Consider the following 25864-nt stretch of genomic DNA (forward strand, 5'->3'; position numbering starts at 1 on the left):
TTTGGGTTTTTTCCCTTTGTTTTTTTGTTCCTCCCCACACCCTGCCAAACCACTTTGATTATACTCGCCTAGTGGACTATGACTCGAATCCTAAACATTATTCTTGTTAAAGAGGACACAGCTCTGGGGTGGGCGAGGATTGAGTCACATTCAGAATTTAGTCAAGCAAATAAAAATGTCATTTTCAATCCTGAACAACAGTGGGAAAACTGTAGCCAGTTGATAAAGCCTGAGTGGAAATGCTAGGCAAGGAACTTGTGCCTGGGTCCATAGACATGGGTGGGAGGTTTGGCACCCCCAGCAATCACTCAAGGTGTCCCAGACCCCTCTCCCAGCCTATAAGATGTGGCAAAGGGCCAGAAGTTTTTGCCTCTTTAAAAAGTGTGCAAATCTAGTGTAATTGCACACTTTGTCATGCCGTGTTGTTGATTTAAGTCACAGATGCTTGGGATTCAGGTTTTTATTTGCCCTTGTTGCTGAGCTGATTTAAAATCAAAAGGCAATTATGAGTGGAACAGTGGAGTGGGGAGAGTTCTGTTATCTTTATCAATTTTCTTCCTTTTTAATAAAAACCTGAAACTAACTTTTTTTTTAATTCCTTAGAAAATGGTTTGACTAAAATATACACACTTTTAGCAAAGATTTTTAAACAAATCAAAGGCTAGAAATTTAGGGTGTTGACTTTGCTTTAAAAAGGAAAGAGGAAAATTCTGAATACCTTTTATATCACTAAAAAGAAATAATTAGGCAGTATAATTCAGTCAAAACCATTTACAGAAACATTTTTCAACCCGTTATTTTATTTTTTTTAAATATTATTTATTATTTTATTTTATTGCATATCCAGAGCTGTGTGATTTACCATTTCAAATGACTAGCCTGTATGAAAAAAGTTGTGCAGCAAACAAAATCTCATTAAGTCCCTTGCATAGACGTTCTTTGCAAAGATGTAGGAAATGGTTTAGTGAAAATGGCCAGCTGAATTTCTCCTCCCAGGATTTGGGTCACAAGGAACGCAGGTGGAATCTCTGAGGATGAAGCACAGCTAAAACCAGTTTTGAGTGTCAGCATTCACAGCAATCTGCAGAACTCCATGCTCAGCTCCAAGAGCTGGAATTTGCTTAGTGTGGTTTCCAAAACTCCCTGCCATGCCCAACAGAAGGGGCCATTGGGAACTGGCTTTCATCACAAAAAATCTGAACTTCCCAGCAAACCACCTTACTCTGGGAGGGGCAGACATTGAGAAGGACTTGCCCCCTTGCTTTCAGAAATTTTGCACCTCTGCTTTCTCAGTGCAGTGTGATTTTCCTACTGGCTTGCTTCCATCTCGGGATTTTTTTCACTTCCCACTCACAGTGATCTCCTGCCAAAGCCTAGTTCCTATCTCAACAATGTGGACTTCCTCAGCTGCAGCGAAATGGCAGGACCCAGTGACAGATGATAGGAACATTTGTCTTGAGGAGGATGACAGGGCAGCTATGGCTGAGGAGCTTTATAAAGCTAATAACTTGCCAAATTGTTGGCAATGCTTCAAGTAAGCATTGCCTGTTGTCAGATCTGCGCTTTTCTGATATCTCCTGAAGAGGGGAGGGCTGCAGCCTCACCAAGGACATCACTTCTGTAGGACCACAGCCTTTAAGTGATGGGGTTTGAATGTTGGCACTGCCAGTATTTTGTCTGGGACATATTTAGGGTGGGTTGTGTCAGGTGGTGGCTCAGAAGCTGAGCTTCACAAAGAAGCTGCAAGGACAGACACCATCTAGCACCAGCTTCCAGCACTGGAGGGACAAGGACCAGGACTAAGGTCTGTGGGGAACAGACAGGAGGGCATGGGGCTCTCTGCAGTGACAAGGAGCTTCCTTCAGAGCTAGCCCAGGTGTTACACAGCTCTGCAAAGTCATGAGCAAGCACCAGCCCCCATCCAGTGTTTCATTAAAGATGTGCATTGCCAGGACAGCATTTGTTTCGCGCTTCTGGGAACTTTGCTGCTCTCCTGACTACTTGTGGAATGGTTAGAGGGGAGGAAGAAAGGTAGTGAAAAGATAGTGGGATGTCCCCAGACATCTTTTCAATCTGGGGGATTTATCAGCATTCAAAACCACTTTGGTCACCTTAGAGAAGTGATACACTCTGCAAGTCTGTGAGAAGGGTGAATAGGAACTGTAAAATTACTCAGATCAGATGGCAAGGCAGTGTGTGAAGGTGGAAATGGCCTTACAGCATCATCTGAGTCAAAGCCTAAGTTGACATTGAGGAAGATTTGCCAAAATCCTTGTGTTTGTGCTCCCAGAGACATCGTGTTTCTCCCTGTTCAGCACAGAGCCCTCCCCAGCACAGCTTGACCTCATGACGGTCTGGGAGCTCTGAAAGATTTTCAGCTAACCTTCCAAAAGGTTTCCTTTCAAGCTTTTGGCTGCTTTTCTCTGAGTGCCATTCAGTGTGGAAGCCCAGCTCCTTGCCCAGCCCACACGATGTCAAACCACAGACCCTGGGGTGGCTGCATTTGTCCCTTGCTGCTGGGGGACCAGAGTTGTGCTGAGCCCCTGCAGCTGTCCCCTGGCCACTGCCACTCAATCAGCCCCTTGTCACTGGCTGGGGGAGAGGGTGGGAGGTGGGAACAGAGAGAAGAAGAGAAACATAGGAGAAAAAACCCATATCCAGTCATTGGTGCTAGGGAAAAGCTGGCTTCCTTCAGACTCTGCCCAAAAAAATCTATGAGAATAAACACCTGGAATGTGCTCATGGTGAGCACAGCAAAAATTGATGGACTTTTTTACATCTAAGAATTAGATATTAAGGTTTTTTCACAGGAAATAGATCAGTGCATGCTTTTTAGGTAAATGGCAGGGTGTGCAAATAATCTGTGTGCACAATAGCTCCCTGCATTGAACACACCATGGAGCATTTTTCTCACAGAAAGACCAGTTTATGCATAAAATAGCCCAGAGATAACACATCTCACATAGTAAGGACCATTATGATCCCTCAGCAGTACTTTGGCTGTCACACTTGAAAATACCAGGCATCTCACAATCAACAACACCTCTTGGCACTGAAAAGTCCTGAACCCAAGCAAAAATCTTTTTTTGATGATCAGTTGGACAGCCATAAACTTGTGGGAACTGTTCTGATGTCTTGCCAGGAACAGATAGTTTTTCTTTACTTGTTGATCTCTTTGATATTGTATTGGGGTATCAAGAACTTTTTTCCTCTGGAGGGCTTTGAGAAAAACAGGTCTTGTTTTTGGACTTTCACATTGCATCCTGCAGGGATTAAAATAAAAGTTGTTTATAATCTATTGCTTCCTGCATTGAAGTGGCTCACAGAGCCTGCCAGAAAACACTGTACTTCGTTGCTACTGACACTGTGGAGTTTTTTACATAGTAATTTCACCTAAGGCCAGGCTGCAGAACCAATAGCCATGGTTAATGGCAAATGATTGACAGTTATCTCAGGATTAACTCATTCCTGTATACAGGCCTAGTTCACCCTAGCAACACTTAAGACATCATGATTCTTGTCCAAAAGAGTGTTTTGCTGCCCTGATTATCATCAAGTTCTTGCTTTTCCTGTATACACAACCCCCAAGAACTGGAACTACTCTATTTCAGAAATCTGGTGTAAATCAGCTGATGGTACCAGACAGCAGACTTGTTTGCAGGCTCAATAGTCCATTAGCTGAAAGGATAACAAGAATAATCCAAACCAAATGGAATCAGCAATATGAAATCAACTTGTCTATCACCAAAAACAAAGAAGCAATTCACAGCATATCAGTGTGGATGCGCCAGAGGCTTTGAACTTAAATAAATAATAGCAACTGTAAAATACATTTTTTTATTATTAAAAATCTCCCATTTTTCCCAAAATATCAGTATGTCCACCATAATCTTCCCTTTTCCTGTGAACAAGTAGTCTGGGTTATCCATTTTGGATGGTGTGAACCATAATGCTTAAAAACCTTAAATGACTGCTCACATCTGTATTACTTCCCCTCACTTGAAAGGGCCAGAAATGCAAATTAATTAATCCACAGGATGAGCTTGATGGAGAAAAATGTTGTTTCTTTGGTGTGTTGTGAACAGTTCATGGCTACCCACTCCTTTGAAAAAAAAAAAAATTCAAAAGCCATATGACACCAGAGAAAAAAATTTCAAGACCTTTTAGCAACTACTGGAATTATCCTGATGAACCCAAGCCTTGCCAAAGGCAAGGTAAACAAATTGACCCTATGACTTCCACATATATTTGTGTTGAATGGAAGTGGAGGATCACTGGCGTCAGGAGCTTCAACAAGAAAACTGAGGCTCTGTTTGCTCACACAACAGTTCTCTTCAAAAGGGAATGAAGAAATAAAATGGCATTAAGTAATCAGTACAGTGAGGGCACTTCCATTTCAATCTACAAATCTGCATGAATTGCTTTGACTTTGTAGCAGAGTTTTTCTGGGCCTGGCATTCTTGAGTTTTAGCCTCCAAAGTCTGGAGCACTTTATGGCATGGTTGTGCCAACCTTTTTGGGCTGCATTAGGCAGTGAGCTCTTTTGTAAAGCCACATCCCACATACGTGAGGATTGTACTTCAGGTATTTGCCAAATTATTGTGGGATACTTGCCTTTGTCCCTTGATCTGTTTGCAAAAGCAAACTATTTGTTGTGTCCTCCCTTCCAGCTGTTCCAGCTGTTTGCCTTAATGCATCTCTCTGGACGTGAGCAGTAGGTAGCTGGAGGACACTTCAGCCTTGTAACCTTGACAAAACAGTGTTCAGCAATTTACCCAGGCTGAGATGTGGTAGAGCAGAGACACTTGGCCTGGGTTTCACCAGCTGTCAACACCCCGGTGCTGGCTCACTCTGGACCACAACAGCACTCCCAAAACTGGACCATAGGACTGCATCAGGCTGCACCTTTGTGTTCATCAGCTGTGACTCCAAAAGTGTGGGAAGTCCCAGGACTTCAGTGGGATAAGACATAAGTTCAGAAGGAGCTGCCAGTATGCTCAGGAATTTGGTTATCCTGGAACAGCGATGGTTGGTGGTTAAATTGTCCGGTGCTGCCAAACTGCCCCCTCTTGTGTAGTGAGGATGACCTGTTAGGCAGCTATTTCTATGGTTTATTGGCAGGGTGTGTGGCTGAATCAACAGCAGGAATAGAAAGAATGGCCTTCCCAAAGAGTACTGGAGCAGCTGACAGCACTGGTGTGTCCAACATTTGTCTTCCACCAGCTCACAATGTCTGAAACAGATACAACAATACTGGATCATTATTACAGGCATAACCCGAACCCCAGTACAGAGAAACATTCATAATGCAAGGTTCTCTGGTAAAGCAGGGGATTTCAGAGTGTTCTGGCATCTATTCACTCCTGCAGGAGGAGATTTATCTCTCCTCTGAGCTGTGACTGCATCTGTTGCTGGTATATAGCTGTCCTGATTCCTGAAGCTACATTTTGAAGAAGTCAGGTTTAACTGCACCCTGAAGAGAGGTGGGAATTGTAGCCCTGTAAATGAATAAATACAAACCCTACAGACTGCAACATGGCTATGGGCTGCACATTCAGCCAGCTGAAAAGACCATACTCCGCTCTGCTGCCTCATCTGGGACCCACCCTGCCTTTGGTGTACAAAAGATTTCAACATGTGCTATTTTGCCATGCACAAATATTCTTGTTTCTCTCCTGCTTGTGTTTTTGTTGCACTCCTTGCATTGGTTTTCCTCTATCAGTGCCCCTTAGTCACACTGGAGTTAGCCAGGTTTCTGCTCTGTAGTTTTCCTACTCTCCCCCAAGGGTTTGTGGGGAGCAGAGCAGGGAGAAGTACAGCCTTCATAAATCAGGAGGCTGAATGAGCTTTCACAAGGTAAAAGCATTGTATAAAATAGGTATTTTAGGCCATGATATGTAGGGGTTTTTTGAATAGGTTGGAGTTACTTTCAGGAATGAATCTTCCCATTGTATATAAAGACCATCTAACTGCTGAGAAAAGAGGGCTTTTTGAAAGATGCATTTCATCATATAATATTTACATTTGCTTTACATTGTTATGGCCTTATTGACTATGTAGAAGCCAAGAGTTTTGAATAGTTCTGGTTTTCTTCCTTTTTTTGAAAGCTAAAGAGATCCTGTCAGATTTGGAAGGACCAGGAGTTGACCTATTGTCTTTATTTGCCAAGTCGGTGTTAATTCCTTGTGCAGGATATTTTCCTAAATGAATGCCTCTGTAAAGATGGTTTGAGAGAAAAAGTAAAAAAACAAAATGAAAATAGAAGTGGCTGGAGCCCAGCACCTGGCAGTACAAACACATGCAGCTCAGCAGAGGGTGAGCAGCCCCTTGGGAAAAACCTCTGGGCACTCCAAGGCAATGAGTAACCCCTGCCTCAGCCATGCCCTGGCAGCCGCAAGCCATGAGTCAGCCCCTCTCTGCCAAATTATAAGGGGGAGATTGGTTTAAGTGTTCTTTGGCTTTAATAACACATGTGGGGTTTTCTTTATTTGCTTTCCTTTCTGATGTTTGGACCCTTGACTCTGCATTCTGCTCATGGTTTCCCATTTCTCTCAAAATTACTTTTTCTTTCTTTTGTTAACTGAAAGCTGAGGTTCTCATCTAATCACTTTACTCCAGGAGCTGGAGCTTTTCAAGCAATAAATATCACAAGCCTGGCAAGGAGCTCTGAGAGCTTGTATTGGTGATTGCTGCAATAACCACCTTGGATGTTTATGCAGTGTAGAAAATAGTGAAACAAGCTTCAGTTTCAAGATATAAATCTTCCCCATTGTGAGAAACAGCTTCAGAGAGCTGTTTGTTTTAATTAATAGTTGCAGAATGGTGAATAATTGGGATAAAATAACTGGCCCAAACCTTCACCTAAATATTTGAGGAAATATATAAAAAACAAAACCAGACAGTAAGAACTTCTTTTAAGATAAGAAATTTGCAGCTACGTTGTGGCAAAACATCTTCAAGCAAGAACTTATAGCTAGAGTCCTCAACTCAGTTTTAATGAAGTTTCCTGATTTTAAATATGGCTGTTCATTTAAGAACATATTGATATATATAGATTTAGGAAATCTAACTTAAGGCTTCATTTTGAAAAAGTATATCTTGGCTTCTTTTATAAATGTATTTTTATACTCATATATATATATATATAAAATTAGAGAGGAGTATGTTTCTCTAAAATTCCTGGCTTCAGGCCTTGACTTGGAAGTGAAAAGAATATGTGTAGAGGTTTATGAAAAATAAATCTTTGCATTCCTCCAGCACCTTTCACCTGAGCATCTCAAACCACTTTACACCAAGGAAGAATAATGCCACTTTAGCCCTGCTCAACCCTAGAGGAATCTGCAGCATGGAGTGGTCTGCTGACTTGTCCCATGTTGTCACAGTGAGTTTTCTGACCTGACCCAAGCTAAGGAAGGCAGACAATCTCCTCCTCTGTCCCTCCTTCCCCATCACCTTCCTCCTGCTCTCATACTCACTGCCGAAATCCAGTATGGCAGCCCTACGGGCTGCTGATGTCCTGCTACTGCCCTCAGCACCTTCATTTCTCCACACATTTCTTGCATCCCATCTCCCTACACATTTTGGAAAATGCAGCCCTGACTCCAAAGAGTTTACAGGATAAATAAACACAATTTTGCATGTGGATGAGAGAGACGCAAAGAAAAGCATTGTCTTGTCAACACCCCCTAATCTCTCTGCTTACGTGCTTTATGTCTTTTCTTCATTCTTTATCTGTTTTGTTTATTTAGAATATACACTCTTCAGGCTGGGGATGCTGCCTCATTCTCCTGCATTTTCCACAGTGCAGCCCCAGAGCTGGTTGGAGCCCTGCACTGCTACCACAGTACAAACAATAATAAATAAAATCAGCACTGTGAAGAGACTGTAGTTAGAGCTGTGCAAAACTCAGCAGTTTTGGTCTGCATGGGTTCCTCCCTGCCGAGTCTACATTGTGTTTTGGATTTGTATGCAAAAAACCCAAAGCAAAACTTCCAAAGTGCCAAATGTGGCCAGGTCTAGGCTCAAAACCATGCACATACCAAGGTGTTTTAGGAGGTTCCTCCTTGAAATTAAAAATCTGCTAAATCCAGGATTACTGAAAGAGTGCTGAACCTTTGCAGACTTTGGGGGCCAGCAAAGTTTTTGGTTTCATAAAAAAAGCCTCATCTCTATCTAATGTACCGAGTGCCACGCCATGCTGCCCTGTGGCTAATAAGAGGATTTAATCTTCCCCAGCTGCCTAAGCAGATCCACTCCTGAGCACCACATCTGGCTTTTAAAGAGTGTTTCAGATTGCCACATTCACTGGCCATGCCTGAGTGATGTGGGTAAACAGAGCTATGTCCAAAAACCTGCTCTGACCCAAGGTAGAGTCTGGAACCACCATGAGCTGAGTAATCCCCACCAGTCCCTAGGGAGGGCCCTGGGAAACGCTCAGTAGGGCTGGGGAAGGCACAGCATTTTGACTGGCACCTCAGATGTGCAGACCTTCACTATCATCCCCTTGTGCACACAGGTCCTGCTCCCCTCTGCTTCTCTGGCCAGGGATGGAAGAATGCAGGTGGAGGCCCAAAACAGCAGTGATGTCTCTGCAGCCAAACAGCGCAAGGATGGTTAGTGGGACAACTATTACTTTCCTCTTCTCTCTGATTTTGTGGCACTTCCCAACAAGTCACAAGTTGCTGAACTGAAGCTGGCAGGAGCTCTTCCATCAAAAAATCCCTTTCCAGGCAAAATTTGCAGGATCTGCTGTTCTATGAGGAACCATACTGAGTTTGATGAATTTTTCAGTGATAATAAGGAAAAACAAACAAAGATTTGAATTGAGGCTTTTCAGTATTTTCAAAATTAAAGTGGAGGGGATCATGTATTTCATGATCAGTGATTTTTGTCTTCTGCAGATTATTAGCAAATATGGCAAAGAAACTATTTGCATGTACCCAGGCTTGGCACAGTCTGGGAGCTTAGAGAATTTTTTAGTAGTCTTTTTGTAGGACAGAAAATCCACATCCTTTTTAACAGTAATTAAAACCTTAGCTCAAATTCCTAGGAAAAAAAAAGCAGTTGTGTGCCTTACCATGGACATTTCAGCTGACTGTGCTTAAGGTAAGGGGAAAAAAGGGGAGGAACCCCATTTTTTTTGATGGGGTGCACTGTGCCTCAGCTGGAGCACAGCATAAAACCCTCTTCCTGGGGCTTTTGTTTTTTCCCTCTGCTCATGTGTAACCTGCAAGCAGTAAAATGATCACTTCAGCATGGAGGAGACGGCATCTATGACCCTGGGATCTAGACTGGGGGCAGCTCCAGCCAATAACCCAGCTATTTTTAAATATAGCTTAGACATATAGATTATATTGATCCAGTAGATCAAAGTCACAGTATATGGTGAATAAAAGTAAATCAAAGGTTGGACACAATGATCTTGAAGGTCTTTTCCCACCTCTAAGATCCATACAATTCTATTCTAAGTACATGTAGCTACTTACTTATTGTAAGCAATTAAACTGTGAGGTTCTCAGTAGTCACAAGTGTTACCTATTTTATTAATGAATTTTAGCTTATTCCTCTTTTATTAATGCATTTTGGCTTTCTGACCTGAAAAATATATGCTTTCCCTCATGGCAGAAAGTTGCGTAAAGACCTCCATTGCTTCCCAGTTCTACCTCTAGAACCTCAATAAAGCCAGCAACCCAAAATCTTAATTAAACTGCAGAACTAGTTTAAATTGTCCTACTAAATGCTGAGACAGTGAAATCTCACCAGGCCATTCTCATATTCCTACACCTCCATGTTAACACACGTCCCTTTGTATTATTGCTGTACTTTTTTTCTGCAATGATATGTGAAAAAAGAAGAAACATGGAGAATAATTAACAATCGACAGATATAGACAGAATGTAATCATCTCCCTTGGCAGTATTCCTTGCAGGATAAGGCTAAAGAGCTGTAAATGACAGTAGGCACAGCTGAATTTTTTTTCTCCCCTTAATTAACAGCACAGTGCCTTGCAAAAGAAAATAGAGGCAGGTTTCTGCTGACTCAGCAAGTGCCTCATGAGGAAGAAATCTATTTGGCAATTACTGTTTTGTGTCTCCCACCCTGTCTCCTGTTGTTTGTGTAAGACACCAGTGCTTCTACCACAGGCTTCTTCACACAGCTGTCCTGTCACTGCCAGCTTTCATAGGTAATCCATACAGCTCAGCAAAGTTCAAATAAGACACCTCCCTTTCTTTGCTTTAATTAATGCTTTATTTGAGTCTCCCCTAGGGATGTAGCCATGCTGATTTTTCAAATTCTCACTTATTTTTCAAGCACAAAAGAAATGGAAAATAGCCACTGCTGAGATTCTGGATTTGGGAAATCTGCTTTGCTCAGTCTTCTGTTCTCAGTCAGTGTTTTAAATGGCCATGAACATCTCTTTAGCTACAGAACATATTATGCAATAAATTCTCTAGCTTGGGAAGGAGAAAAAGACAAATCCAGCCAAATTTCATTATCCCTGCAACCTCTTCTGCTGTTCTGCACACACAGTACTGCAGCTATAGTCCATCCATGAACTGGCTTTTTTACTGTCACACCCCACACATTGCTCAGGCCCTTCCAGGTGTTGAGTAATCCCAGATCAAGTCCTGAACTGTTGCTTGCTGTGTTGTTGTTTTTTCTGCACCATTGATGCCTGTGGTTTTGCTGGTCTGGGATCAAATGCTGTGGCTTGGTGTGACTGCAGACAGATGGACAGCCTCAGCACCAAGTCACTATGGCCCCAAATCTGGATAAGGCAGTCCAGAGTCCACCCACTTGCCATGACTTTTTTAAGAACTCATTAAAAATATGTATGGCAGTGCTGTTAATCAGGCCTGGAACACACCAGAAAGCCAGTAAAATCCATCAAATGACAGATAAGCCAGACAGGCTGAAACCAAAGGGCTCAGCAAAGCACGTTTGAGTCAGTCAGAATCAAGAATTGCTACACCCTCAATCAGCACTGCCTGATAATATTTCACTTGCTTTGGGTTTCTATGTTTTAATGAGGAAACAATGATGTTTTGTAATCCTGGCTATTTAAATACGTAACACCACTCTGTGCTTCTGCAGCTTCTCCTTCCAATCACCTAGTGAGCGTTGTGCAAAGTCCTGTGGCACCTTCAGAGGCTGTGGGAGTTTCAGCGACTGTGTTGTGTAAAGGCAACCCCAGGGACTTGTCCCATACTGAGCAGAGAAGGAATGAGGGCAGAAGCTTTCATTTAACCTGTTCAATAGTTCATGGTACAAAGGCTCAGCTCTCACTTCCCTCATGAGTCAGCTTTTCCCAAGCTTCCTGCATTGCTTTCACTGAAACAGGACACAGCAAAATAAGGGCCCAGGACAGGCTCCCCAGTGCCCGGGGCATGTTGTGAGCTTGGTTTTTCTGACAGCAGCACTAATCTGCACACAGACCAACCCTTAGTCTGGCTCCAGGGTTTGGCTAAAATGGTGTAAGATGAAAAGAGAGACACAGACAGTGGCCTCCCAGTGACACCCTCTGATCTTCAGACAATCATCCTTTTGCTTCCTGATCACTTTTTTCCTCCTGGCATGAGCAGCATGCCACACTTCCAACCTTGTTCTGCTGTGTCCATGTCAATCCTCAAAGAGCCAACACTAGAAAAGGCAAAGTATCACCACCATCTTCTCTCACCCTGTCCTCTGTGAACCAGGACTGATCATCTTTTTCCAACACAACCTTGTTCCTTCCTATAGCAAACATTTCAGCCCCCACATTAGATTACTCAACCCTTTTTGTTGGTCTGTGTCTTCTGTTTTGTTCCAAGACTGAAACCTATCCAATTCCAAGTGGTTTCATGTCAGAAAGACAGGAAATGACAGATTATGTGATCCACGAGGTTAACAAATAGGGCTCATCCAGGAAGTGACTTGTTCTCAATGCATGAATGTAGGCCTGGGGTGTAGACTGGATTTTGGTTTTTCTGAGCTCCTGGTCAACTCGTACAAGAACTGCCTGGAACTTTTCTAGTCTGTCTTGCTATTTAAATCTCCATGCCTGTGATCCTCCCAATAACCACACTCCCTCTCTCCCTCTCGGTTTGCCTTTCTCACTAACTTATAAGTAAAGATGGACTTTATTTCAAGCAGGGATTTGTTTGTGTGTGTGTGTGTGTGTGTGTGTGTCTGTGAATGGAGGGCAATTGTGTATCAAAACCTGTGATAAAGAGTATGAAAGTTACCTTGGCACTCCCAGTCCATCAGGTCTGTCAGGTCAGAAGGGCTGGAGTAAGAGAATTCTCCCACCACTGGCTTCAGTAACATCAAGTTAATTCTTTCAATTTAGCTGAAAAGAGACAGTGTAAAGTGACCTCCCCCTTGAAGAAACTGGGGAACCCTATCTAGCCATGAGGCTGGTGTGGTTAGATGTCATTCTCACAGAGGGGATTTATTTGAGCTCAAACAAGTCAAAGTAAAGGCAAAGCAATCAGAACATAGAAGGCTTGATACCATCTATTCAAAGAGATGAGATGCAAACACCAAGTTCATCATGCCCATCTAAAATGCTGAGTTATCGCACCCATCTAGTGAGGCTTAAGGTCATTCCTTTATCACTGCTCCTTTGGCACCATTTGAATACTCAGTGCTGCTTTTTCTTTTTATTGTTCCTCTATGTCCACTATTGTTTAGATATTTAAAAATTAAATTAATCAGCGTCTTGCAGCATAAGTTACAAGGTGGCTTTATTGTGAAATTGCAGTGTGACTCATAGAGGCTACAGATCCACCTTTGAGGCCGGCCTGGCTTTGTTATTTTTGCCTATTGTTTGTCTCCACACTGGTGTTGCAGCAGGACCTGTAGCCATACAATGCAACGAGCTGAGAAATGGCAGTGCGTCATCCCAGGTGTGGCTGAGGAGCCATGTCACAGAGAGATGGCAAGATTACAGGGAGGATCTGAGCAGGATCCGGAGGAGGGTGAGGAACAAAATGTCCTGCAACAATAAAAATATCCATTTATGTGTCAGGAGACAGACAGTTCTGCGAAGTCTCATTCACCTGCTGGGGGGGAACAAATTCCAAATGTCGTAAATCACTGGCTGCAGACACAAAGACAGATTAGGTGCATGTGCAAAGAGCTAAAATGGGACAACATTTCACAAGAGTCCAGCTCAGCTGGTGGCCAGGTGCTGCTGCCGTGGAATGGCAGCTGTGGGAAGTTACCCTTGTGTCCACTCAAAGAGTGCCACCACGTGAATCTCTTGAGCCAGAAACAAGTACTTCTGGGAGCAGTAGAAATTATGCTGCCTGGTTTCCTGTGACTTTCTATTTTGTGGTTGATTATCCAAGGCTAATAAGGGGCAAGAGCTGAATAAAGCTTTTCCTGCGGTCAGGGCATCCTGTGTGGATTCTCCGGGGTCTAATAATACAGTTCACCTTCCTCTTCTGCCCTTCCTTCAACAAAGCACTAACTTGGATGTCTGTCTTCTGCACAAGTGCCAAACTTTCAGAAATCTGTATGAACTTTTTATCTGTAAGGACTCTTTGGCAAATGTGTCTGAAGTTGGCCAGCTTAATCCAAAACTGCCGTAGCAATATACACACAGATAAATCATCAACCAAACCTCATTTGTTTAGGAAACAAGGATTCATTTTTTAAAAATAAAACACACCTCCCCCAAAGCAGTAGCACATAATCTGTGTGCTGACCAGGCCTACTTTAGAAAACCATGGCTCAACTTGTGATAGTTGCTTAGCAATTAAGCAAATGGCATCTTACACCAGAAACAGCAGACACAGACACAGGTCTTACTGGGGAGTTTCATCAGTGCAACTGTGGCATGGGAAATACAAAATAAAATGCTCAGTGAGAGGGTACCAGCAGGAAATACCCCAGGAGCACAGGGAAGAGGGATAGATTTTGTGCTTTCATTTAAACAGGAAAGGTAGATGGAAACCAAAATAAATGAAGCTATATTTAAAATAAAGATTACCATACCCTAGGCTGACAGAGATTCTAACATCTGACCAGGGAATGGGTGGGGATGTTTGGAGTAAAGGAAGGGAGGTCTGGAAATCTGTGGCATTATCTAGTTAAGTTTCATGGACTGAAAATAAACAGCCAATATCTGCTAGGGAGTACACAGAATAAGTCAAACAAGACAATCTGGTGGTTTATATATTTTTTTGATGTTTGTGAAGAATTGGATCTGCCGTGGCAGTGGAGCTTATTTAGGTTCTACTCATGTACCTGTTGACCTGAGCTTTGAGGTTACTGGCAAGAGCTCCTGGTCTGGAGCTGGTGTTTCTGTGCTGTTTGTACCTTCAGCAGAGCCCAGCAAGGGGAGCACAGCTCAGTGCTGAGGGCCAGGGGGTGCTGGCAGTTGGCTATGGGACACTGATGTCCCACTGTGAGGTGTTTCTTTGTCTGTGCCACCTGGTAGCGCTGCTTTTTTTCTACAGCATTGTTGTAGAATTGAGGCCAATTCCAACTCTGTTACAACTCATCCCAAAAACCAGCCAGTTAATGGGACCCTGTTCATCAAAGCCCTCCTGTTGTTTAAGAGATACAAGCTGCTAGTTCTCTGCTAATATGAATGCCAAAGTTTTTTCAAGAAGGATGTCATGATAGATGGCAATTATTACTCCTCAGAGACTTCAAAAATGGTAGTGTAGATATATCTCTGGGCATATGTGTGTATGAGGACTTAGGAGACTCCAAAAACTTATCCTAAAGGTATAATCCTGCAAACTGTTGATCATTCTGGCTTCACTCCAGCAAAGCACTTAAATATTTGGTGAACTCAAGAAGACTCTTCACATGCTTTAAAGCACATCCATAAGCACTTCGTTGGAGCAGGCTCAGAGGCTGCTCTAGAGCCACACCTTGCACAAGAGAAATCTCCTCATGCTAGTCCCAGTCTCTGTGCCTGGTGTGGTCATTGGCTTCCTCACAGCTACCAACAGGCTACGTCAAGACTGACATTGTCTGGCCTTGCTGAAGGGAAAAACAGTTTCAGTGGGTTCAGCATTCCACCTCAGTATAATATCTCCAACAGGACAAGCAAGGTGAGAGGGAGGCAGTTTTGCAGGCAGTGCTGTAGACAAAAGATGTTCCTTCCCAGAATCAGCAGTCTCTGGGGAGCAATAAATCCACATTCTAAAAAAGAAAGCAATTCCTAAAATAAACAATTCCGATTTCAAACTGTACAATAGGCAGTTTGAATAATTGGGTGTAACTATAGGCAGAGAAAAGCTACAAGACCAGATGTGCATATAAAGCGAAATATGGGCTTTACAGGATCTAATCAAATCAGTCCACCATCTGGAATGAGAAGAAACATCATGCAACAGACCTGGTCAATATGTGAAATTGGTACAAATGCCTGGATAACAAGCTTAAGCTATATCAATATGTCACATGAGTCAGAAATGGAAGCATCCATAAAATGGATTGCACCAGTTCAACTAAACCACATCTGATTTTACTACATTAATACCATTTTCTCCTACAAACTGACCTTAGGTGACCTATCACAAATAAGCTGGGAGTATCAGAAGCACGTATCCGCATGTAGAAATACCTCATGGTAGACAAAGGCTCATATGTACACTCCTATCCATACAAATTAAATCCTACCTAACAAACAACTCTTTTCCAAGCAGTCGTTGTTAAAACCCTCCAGGCAGGTGTGTTTGAGTCAGAACTGCAGAGAGTGGATCCTGGTTCATTTGGGCTCCTCAGGAGCAGGAGCTGCAGCAAGGGCTGAAAACAGAGGAAATGGTAAAGCCAAGAGCACAGAGCTAGACCACTGCTATAAAAGGGGTGTTCAGTGGCCTGAGCTCAGAACTCTGGTGGTTTGGAAGCCCTGGGCTGGGATATAAAGTTTGCATGGCCCCCAGATGGGGTTTACTTTGCAGTGTCAGATGGAAAATAGCACAGCAACAGGCAAGGCCCTTGGGGATGCCCTTGCTGAGATCCTGGGTTTCACTGAGCTCTGATGGTTCTGGGCTGTCTGTGCTTAGGTTTGCAGTTTGCTGTGGGATGAGGGCTACATGGCAAGGAGGGGAGGTTTGGATATCTCATCTCCCAGGACAAAGCCCTACTCGTGCAGCAGCTCTGACAGCAGGGGTTGGGGCGCAGCCACACAGTGCCTCTTCCATCCTCCATCCCTGCCAGGACACCTTCAGCTGTCCCATGTGCTCACAGCTTTCTGCACTGGACTGAGGCAAACATGAGGCCAAAGTCAATCCAGCTCAATCAAAAGCAGAAGTTGCTGTTGCTCCATGACATTCTGACTGGTGACACAACTTGGTCTGCCCCCTCTTTCCCCTCCATTTCGTGCTGCATCCCTGGTACCAGCAGCATGGATGTGTTGCAGACAACTGCACCGAGGCAGGGAGGGAGAGAGCAGAGCCTCCAGGAGGTGACAGCAACTTTAGGTAATCTCTGGGATTAAGTTTTTGGTGCAAAGTTTAGCAACACGTGAGTGTGTTTGTGGGTTCACAGGTTTAGTCCAGTGTTCCAGCAGACCATCTTCCCCTTCTGCTGCTTCTCTGGAAATAGTTCAAGTCAGTTCTGCACATAATTTGTACTGTCTTCTCCTGCCTGCAGAAATCATATTAGACAAAACCTAGGGGTGTCACCAAACCAAGGGAGGGTGGGTTTTCTGGCCTAAAGTGACAGGAGTTGGGTGAGATCATGTGGCTACTCCAACTGAGTTTTCCACACGTGCATTTTGTTTATGGTCTGTGTATGCAAAATATGACATAAAAAAAAAGTTCTATGGGGAGTTAGGAATCTGTCCAGCATGTGGAAAATTGCCAGTATGACCCAGCCCCCTTTATCTGTCCTGCTGCCATGCCAGAGGTTTCTCCACAAGGCATTTCTGCAGCAGGAGTCAACTGAGGTGAAAAAAGGTATTTAAGCATCACCAGCTCTCACAAACAGAGGTTCAAAAGTATCCTCAAACAGTCCATGTGTGTTGAAAGCCAATCTGGTACTCAAAGTGAAAGGGAGGGACCCCTGAGCCCCATGGGCTGAGTGACTTTGTGGCTTGCTGTGCCTCGCTGGAGCTGGTGACAGGGCTTTTTTTTGTTTGTTTGTTTTGTTTTTTTGGTTTTTTGTTTTTGTTTTTGTTTTTGTTTTTGTCTAACAGTCCTGCATGTCACCATGGAGTCCAGCCCCCTTTCACAGGGGGATGTTAGAATAAATACATATTTCAACACTCCTTCAGCTCACCTCAGAGTCCCAATAACAACAGTGCAATATTTTAAACTGCTTCTGCAAGTCTCCTTTCTACAGGGCAGTTGAAAGGATATAAAAGCATTTTAACAATTTTATAGATCATCTCCAGAGCACTATTGTGATGTGGGAGAATGGGAGTTTTGTTGCCATTTGCCTGTGGACAGCTGCCAAGCTCACCTGTCTCCCCCGAGCCAGCAAGGGCCATATCACATCTCTCTGGAAACTGCAGCCAGCTCTGGATGGCTTCTCACTTTACTCATCTGAAAAACATGTTGCTCCATTTAACCCCTTCTCTGTGCTTGCCTGGGGATGTTGCTCAAAACAGGCAATTTCTGTTTGGGCTTAGGGAAAATAAGAGCTGTGAGGTGGATTTTTCCTGTAGAATAAACCCTCACCCACGTGAAAATTCCTCTAATCCTACAAGACATCCTACTGATTTTGGGCCAAGTGTCCACAGCTCTTCTTTTGCCACTCCCTGAACAGAGTTAACCAGCCTCCAAATCTGACCCTTCTTTAAAAACCTCCAATTCAACAAGGCGCCGACTACATCTACCTGTAGGCCACTTCATTTTGCAGGGCCCTGCTTCGAATCTCAAAAATTATCATGAAAACTCTCATATATGTGGTTGACACAGGAGAACTTTGCAGTTTTGTTTGCTGGTGTTCAGGAAATACTTACTGATCCTCATGTAGAAAGTGTGACAGAAGTGTAGTGTAATCTACTCCCCTGTGTATGTATTTCTCATCCCTACAAATGAATATTCTTCACCCTCCTCTTTTCCTGGAAAGAAGAGTGCATAAAATTATTCCTCGTCACATTCTTTCACTGAGTTGGTAAAATGCAGTGAACTACAGCAAGTTTAAATGATATGGAATATGCAGGCATAGCTTATCTAAGATAAAGCGCGCAGATCAAAATTAACAAAGCCTCACAAAAGCAAGCACCAAAAGAGCTTTCATCTGCCTGATCCTATTTCCCTGCCTACACTTCTTTTTAACCTATTGCAATACATTAGTTCTGCTTTAGTTTCTGCTCTACAGCAATATCTCTGCTTAAGAAAGATTCTGTTGAGTCATTACCAGCATCAGCCAAACAGGATTTTCAAGAATGGAGGAGAAAATAAAGGCTGTGGTTTTTTAATTAATTCCATGCTGCTTAACCCTTAAACTACTAGTGACTTTCAGACTCTCAGCCAAGTCAATGCTGAACAGAATTTGGGCCTGTTGTGCCTGAGACAGTGCAATGTCAGTGCTTTTGTCACCAATTGACTGCTCGGGCAATGCTGGCCATGCACCTGGAAGGCAGAAAATGTAGTGAAGGTCTCTGCTGCCCAACCCACATTCTAAACACTCCCTTCTTGCCTGTAAACACTGCCTCAGATAACTCAGTCCCACACCTAAACTGAGGCAGGGAGAAGGGCTTTTCTACCAGCGGCTAGCAATTGTAAATAAAGGAATGGAAGAAAGACCAGCACATCTCTCCCCCTATGATGTAGCAGAGATTCTCTACTCCCTCTCTCCCCATCAGGCTGTATTTAGGAGAGAATAATGGTTGCCAAAAAGATAGAACTTGAATAAGCTCCTGGTACCTTGAGGTTTGAGGGGCCCCCACGGGAGCCAACACTTGGAAGTGAGAAGAGACAGAAGAGGCAAAAGAGGATAAGGTGATTTTCCTTGCCTTGGTTTTTAAAGCAATCTCAGCCTGCTAAGCTTTCAGTCCACCCTGTCAATGGCTATTTCCAAAGTTATCTTTGCACAGAAAAAGGCTGGAATCCTTCTCTCTCTCATTCTCTCTGCCTCCCTTTTTAATGAAAGCTCAGTTTAGATCTGATATCACTCTAAAAGGTTTGCTATCAAAGTTTATTAGACCCACTGGGACAGATCACAGTTTGCAGAGGCTCATAGTTTTACGGCAGATAACTGTAAAGTGAACCATTCAATGTTCTTCAAAATGCTCGTTTTTCTTTGGCTCATTTATAACACAAAGCTGCCCTGTGTTCAAGCATCATTAGAAGTGATTTCAGCTGATTACATGATGCTGGCCATTGTTCTGCCTTTGGATCAAAATCAAGCAGCCCCCAGACCCCAGCCTGTCCCACTGGATGATGCTGAAGAGAGTGGGAGTAATTTGCAGTGAGGGCAACCCCCCAGTCAGCACAAGGGGATAATGCCTGCTATGTGCTCCTAAAAAGAAGATCAGAACTTAAAAGATACTAGGAATCCTGAGTGCAGCTTCCCTTTAAAAATCCTTATTTGCCTTTCCCTGCTTAATGATGATGATGATTATGATGATGATGATGATGATGATGATGATGATGATGATAATAATAATAATAATAATAATAATAATAATAACAATTAGGAAATACTTAGGAAAGACTCCTCTACCTAGGGGCTACAGCTGAGAAGTTTGAGCTAGAAAGCAAAGAAATGAAAGAAGGAATTAGCATGTCTTCCTATGAAATGGCTGTTCTTTTTTTTTTTTTTTTCTTTGTAATGAAGTCATTGGTGTTATTATGTAGTTTCCAGTAAGTTATCCTCCTAAAAATGCATGGGAATAAACACCATATCTGGTAGGATCTCTGACTGTAACATGTATCACTGAGGCATCTATTTACAGTGTGAAGGGAAGGGAGGCTGTTTCATTTCCCAGGACAGTAATGGAAAGCATGTCTTACAACCAAGGGTGGCAAAGGCTGGAAGAGGTACTGGGAAAAAAAACACAATAAACCAAAGAGTGAAGAAGAGTTTCAGGGCAGATATTTGCAGGATGCATCCTCATCAACCCTGGGAAAAGGCTGAAAGACAAAATGGTTGAATCAAGTCCTTGAGCCAGCAATGTTCTTCTGCTGCCATTTTCCCTGTGACTTTGCAGTGTCTAAAGTAGCAGTCTGGACAAAACTCAGGGAGCAGGTGGTTCTCAGATGTCCCTGCCAGGCTTTTTCCTTGCTTTTGACCTCAGAATGCCTCTCACCAGAAACATTTGCAACCACCTGACACCTCTTTAACTCTCTGATTCCTTGGCAGGTCATGCAGATGGACCAGAAGTTGGATGACATCCTGAGCATGCTCCAGGCTCAGCTAGGAGATCAGCCCCAGGCATGGATGCCAGGGCCAGCCACCCCACCTGTCAGACATCCACAGACAATTGCAGAGTCCACCCCAGTGAACCAGAAAATGTGAAAGCCAATGGACAGCCACGTGTCCCTCTCACTCTTTCACGTCCGGCTATTTCTGAGTCTTAGTATCTTCAGCTGTGTGGGTGAAATGAAATATTCTGTAGTAGTAGATTATTGAGAAAAAAAATAGAAAAAAAATAAATAAAACAAAAACAAAACACAACAATAACAAAAAAAAAAAAACAGCAAGAAGCCAGTCACGACCTTAGGAGAGCATGTAAATTCTGCACCTGTTTTATTTTAGCCATTGTTATCTAAACTCTGCCAGCCCACGGTGGTCCCATCCCTGCAGCTTTGTTCAGGCTGAGCACACAGGCACAGGGCACGCTGTCGAGGGGAGCATCCCAGCCAGGGTTAGGATGACCCATTTGTGGGCACGGAATGGGAAGAGAACTGTTCTTTTGGCATTTAATCACTAAGTTTAATGCTCACAGCATGCCCGAAATGGGGAAAGGAGCCAGCATTTGAACATGAAACAAATGGAAATCAGTGAACAGGAAAATTCAACAGCATGTTTTGACTTCTACCAAGCAGTGAGGATCATAAGGGCAGATTTATATGCTATTGTGAATGACAAAGACAACAGGCTACTGATTAAAAATATGGAAGTGTATACAGGCTGGTTGACATATGAGAGGCTGAAGCAGAGACTTCAGCTAATTAAAGCAGAGGGTTGCCAGTGAGATGAGATGCATGTTGGAACAGACAGGCAGTAGAGATAGGATCTGCGTAGGCTTACTTCACCAGAACACTGTAATAGTTATCAGCTACACTGATGACTGTTATGCAAAATGTTCTCAAGCTTTTACCTTCATTCAGCAGCAGTTGTTGACTCCAGTTGCCTTAATTTTAACATAAGAAACCTGTATGGTAATTGGCTGTGAGCTATCTGTGAAGTTGGATTCAAGCGACTGGGTAGCAGTTGGGCGTTGCAGTCGGGCTGCAGCTGTAACTGAAAGTGGCAGGGTTCCTTAAAGAAAACAGAAATGCACGCACTGTTGATGAAAGTTAATTGCTGTTTAAATAAACTGCTGTATATAATTTTAAATGCTAGATTTATTCTTTGCCTTGTAATCGGCTGTAAATTGAGCGCACATGCTGGCTGATGTGCTGTTGCTGAGGAACACATATGGTGCAGGTAGCTGGGCTCACAAACTGCAGATGGAAATACAGCTTGAGATGCAGATTTAAATGCAGATTGAAGTACAGGCTGAGCTCAGGGTGGGAGCCCAGGACAAGAGGATGAGCTGCCAACCTTTGGGATAACCAGGGACACAAAGGCAGGTGACACCCAGACAGCTGAATGGACACTGAGACACTGCAGCAACTGGGAACTGCCGACCTTTTGGACAACAAGGGAGATGAAAACCAGTGGTGCCAGCGAGCTGGATGGACACGGAGATGGGGGCAGGAGCTGAAGACTTGGGAGGAAGTCCAAGACTGGTCACAGGGAGACTGTGATGGGGTAAAATCCCAAAAGGGATTCCTTTGCTGGGGTCCCTCCTTGGAGGCACCAGCTGGGGATATTTCTGTGTTACTGCCCCAGGAAAAAATGGCCTTATGGAATGAGACATCTGGGACTGTGCCACCTCTGTCATGGCAAAGCTGGTGTGATGTGAGGGGCGTGTGTAGGGAGCCAGGCAGAGAGCCATCTGTCACTGGAGCCAAGGAAGGCTTAGAAAGTCTCTGTTGATCTTGGGAATGCCACTGCCAGAGTCCCAGGAGTGGTCTGACTGGGGAGTTTCCTTAACACTGCCACTGTGAAATGGATCTTACCTGGCACTTCAGAAAAGGGACAATACAGCACTGTTGCTAAAGACCTAAAATAATAAACCAAGCTAAAATGGGTGCAGTGTTACTTACTTGAGTCTTTTTAATATATTTGCCTAACCAAAAATTTGAATGAGCAGAAGACTGCAGAGCAAAGACTTGATTCCTGGGAAATCCTAAATATATTCTATTCCCACTCATATCCATGAAAGCCAAGCCTGCATTGCATTTGAAAGCAACCTGAAAGACTGGCCCCTTAATAGGCATTTATTTGGACAAATGAGTGGTCCATTTCAATGTAACCAAATTAGTTTCTAACTATTACCTGCCCCTTTAAAACTCTTTCCCAGGTCTGTATGTCTGGGAATTCAAGCTTGGAAAGAGCACAATGAGACTGATTCCAATCTTTAGATTGCAGGCGTGTCTTAGACAGAATATTAATGATGTGTGAGAGGCAATAAAACTTAAAAAAAAAAAAGAAGAAACAATGTGGTTTCAATTAAATCAGCTGACAAGCCACCATTGCATCTTGTCTCATTACTACAGATTTACTGAACATGACCAAAAACAGCATGTAACATGGAAAAAACAGTAAATAACCATTGCCAGAGCATTGAGTTGCTCCCAGCTTTCAGTCAAGGTCATGAGCTTCTTCAATGGTCCTTCATAAAACCTCCCTGACTCTGTCCAGCCAGAACTAAATGGGCAACTGGACACTAAATTAGGGTTAACACCATTTTATCAGCCACAGGTAAAAAAAAATTAATCTGCCTGGAGATCCCTTTGCCACAGAAGTTCTTAATAGGACCAGGGCAGCTTTCAGCAGAAGAGCTCAGGGATGGCTGTGGCCAGCACAAGGTGAATTTCCTTCTGCAACACTGCAGATATTTGTGTGAGGGATATCCTGATCACTTGGTGGACCAAGTAATGCAACAGTGTCTTACTTATTATTCAGCCTCAACAGAAGTGTTTAGCACTATATATATAGCAACACCTACTACTCTGAAGTGCCTGGAAAATCCAGCTAAATAGAATACAAGTGGTCACAGCTATGGTGAGTGTCAGAAGTGATGAGTGGGTGGGAGGAAAAGATAAAGAGGCATGCTGTGGTCCCTCCAGAAAAAGAGAATGTGTGCCAGAGTGTCTGTATGCATGTGTGTGTGCACATGTGTCTTTTTTTAACTCAAGCCAGGGTTTCCCCAGCAAGTCTTGAGAGAGGCCAGAGCCTGAACCTTCACAGGTTTTAAAATACAGCAGTCCTGGTCATACATCCACTTTACAGCTGGCACTGCGGACACCTCAGTGTGGCAGGTCCTGTGACCATGACACTCCCCATTGCTAGGAGGGAGAGATGAGGGTGTGGCTTGAGCAAATTGCAGGGAGGAGGGAAGAAGCCTGGTGGGAGACACCCATTTTCATACCATATAAAAAGACTAATGGTAAAAAATTCAAGCAACAATAGATTAGCCATACTTAAGAAAATCTCCACACCCACAGCTAAGACAGAAGTTGCTATCCAGCAAAATCTTTCTGATTGCTGAGGGGAAAAGTACACAGAATTAGCACTGATGTGACCATGTGGTGACACTTCCTGACCTTTCTTCTGAGCAAAGATGGTTTGGTACAGGTATACAAACTGTATATTAATACATTTGCACTTGGCCGTGTTGAACTTGATGTGGTTCTCATGGGCCCACTTCTCAGGACTCTTCAGGTTCCTCTGGATGGCATCCCTTCCCTCAAGTCCATCCATGCCTGGCTCAGCTTGCTGTCCCCTGCAAACCTGAGGGGGAACTCCATTCCACAGGCTGGGGCACTGAGGAATATATTATATAGTGGTTTTCCCAGTACAGACCCTTGAGGCACGTCACTCATTGATGATTTCGATTTTGACATTGACCTGGAAACTGAAACTCTTCAGATGCAACCATCCAGACAATTCCTTGTTCATCTAACTTTCCATATATATCTTTCCAATTCTGAACTAGCAATGTCAAGGGGGAGTCTATCAAGGGCCTTAAAGAAGTTCAGGTAGTTGATCTCAGTTGTCACTGTTGAAGAAGGTAAATAGATTAGTCAGGCATGACTGCACTTGCTGAAGTCATGTTCAGTCATTAATCTCCTCCTTGTCTTCCATATAATTTAACAGGACTTCTAGAAGGGTCTGTCCCATGATCTTATTGGGCACTGAGGCGAGGCTGACTGGTCAGCAGTCCCAGGGTCCTGCTTGTTGCCCCTAGTAAAAACACTTGCGCTACCACGCATTCCCCTTTGGCAGTGCCTCTAACACAAGCCAGAATTACAGAAAACATTCCCAGGGAAGTCCACGTGTGTGTTTTTTAATTTATACTGACACTAGTTCACTGGTGTTTACCCTATTAATTTCAGCTGTGTGGGAGTACAGCTGTTGAATAGGGAACACTCAGCAAGGTCACTCCTACAGCACGTCCTCTTGCACCAGTGAAACAGTGACAATGACATGAATGGACATGGCCCATGAAGTTGTCAGAATTGTGCAGTCACATCTGCAGTGGTCCCACGTTGCTTTTGACTAAGAACAGAGGCACAGCCCAGGCAGTCAAGGTCTCCCAAGGCCACAGAATCAGCAGGGGCAGCTGTCAGGACTGCAGTTTACCAGTGCATCAAAAGACAAGAGTGCAGGAGATCAAGACAAGATACCTTTTTTTCCAAAAGATCACATGGTTTTCTACCAGATCCAATTTCACTGTGGAAGATACATGGTGTCCTCCCTTACCAGAGACATCTACACCAACCCAAACAAGATTTTCCACATTTCTTCTAATAATGCATGGCATCCTGAAGTCTGCTGTCTGCCTGTGATGATGCAAGATGCTCAGAAGTCATTACAACAAAGCCCAAGGGGATTCTTTTCTCATTTCCATAATTACATAGTCAGTAATAATATCACTAACCAATCTTATCTCAAAACACATACTCAGATCTTTAATGATGATATTTCTTAAGTGATGTGTGGGATTAAAGTCCTGTGTGTGATAAGGCTGAAGAAGTGAGGGAGATAAAAGTTCAACTTCCATCAGCTGGGGGCTTTCATTCCTGAGAAAAGGTAACTGTGCCCCCAGAACAGATGATATGGGTAACAGATCACAAATATGCTGCCTCATCTGGAACACTCTTTTCATCTCTGGAGTGTAAAAAGTGAGAAAAGACTCTCCAGACACAGCTTCCCATTTCAGAAGTGGGCTTGTCTAGCAGCCCTGGATGTTCTCGATCCAACTGCCTTGATGTGGTATCACCAGAGGGACCTGTGCTGGGAGCCTTTCCAATCTCTGTAGGACCAGGACAGCTACACTCCCAGCTCAGTAACTATGGCAAATGAGCAGGGTTCTTTTGGTGCCTCTTTTCTCAGTAGCTCAAGCAGTTTTCTCTTCTCACCGATGTTTCTAACCTAAGTCCTGAAGGACTGACAATACATTTAGGATGTGCTGTATCTCATTCAGCACTCTTTTGAACAATCGGAACAATGTGTATAAAAAGAAAACCATGGTTTAGGGAGTAAAATGCTACTGGGCAAAGAATCCCAAACATCAAAATTGCATGATTTAGCATTCTGAAGGAGTAGATGCTAAAATTATTGTAATGGCCAAGGAAAAGGCTGGTGAAGGGCCCAGGGTAGATCCTTCTCAGACATCATTTCTAGCTGCAGC

General features: G+C 43.5%; 1 protein-coding gene across 1 annotated transcript in view; it reads left to right on the plus strand.

Moving 5' to 3' along the window:
• Positions 1-20412, plus strand: part of LOC107204210 (potassium voltage-gated channel subfamily KQT member 1-like) — a 481393-nt gene extending 460981 nt beyond the window's left edge. Inside the window, 1 exon segment of the mRNA XM_033514697.1 lies at positions 20257-20412. Coding sequence (XP_033370588.1) covers positions 20257-20412 — 156 coding nt within the window.
• Positions 20413-25864: the final 5452 nt, after the last annotated feature.

The sequence above is a fragment of the Parus major genome, chromosome 1A (assembly GCF_001522545.3).
Source record: "Parus major isolate Abel chromosome 1A, Parus_major1.1, whole genome shotgun sequence".
NCBI classification, from domain to species: Eukaryota; Metazoa; Chordata; class Aves; order Passeriformes; family Paridae; genus Parus; species Parus major.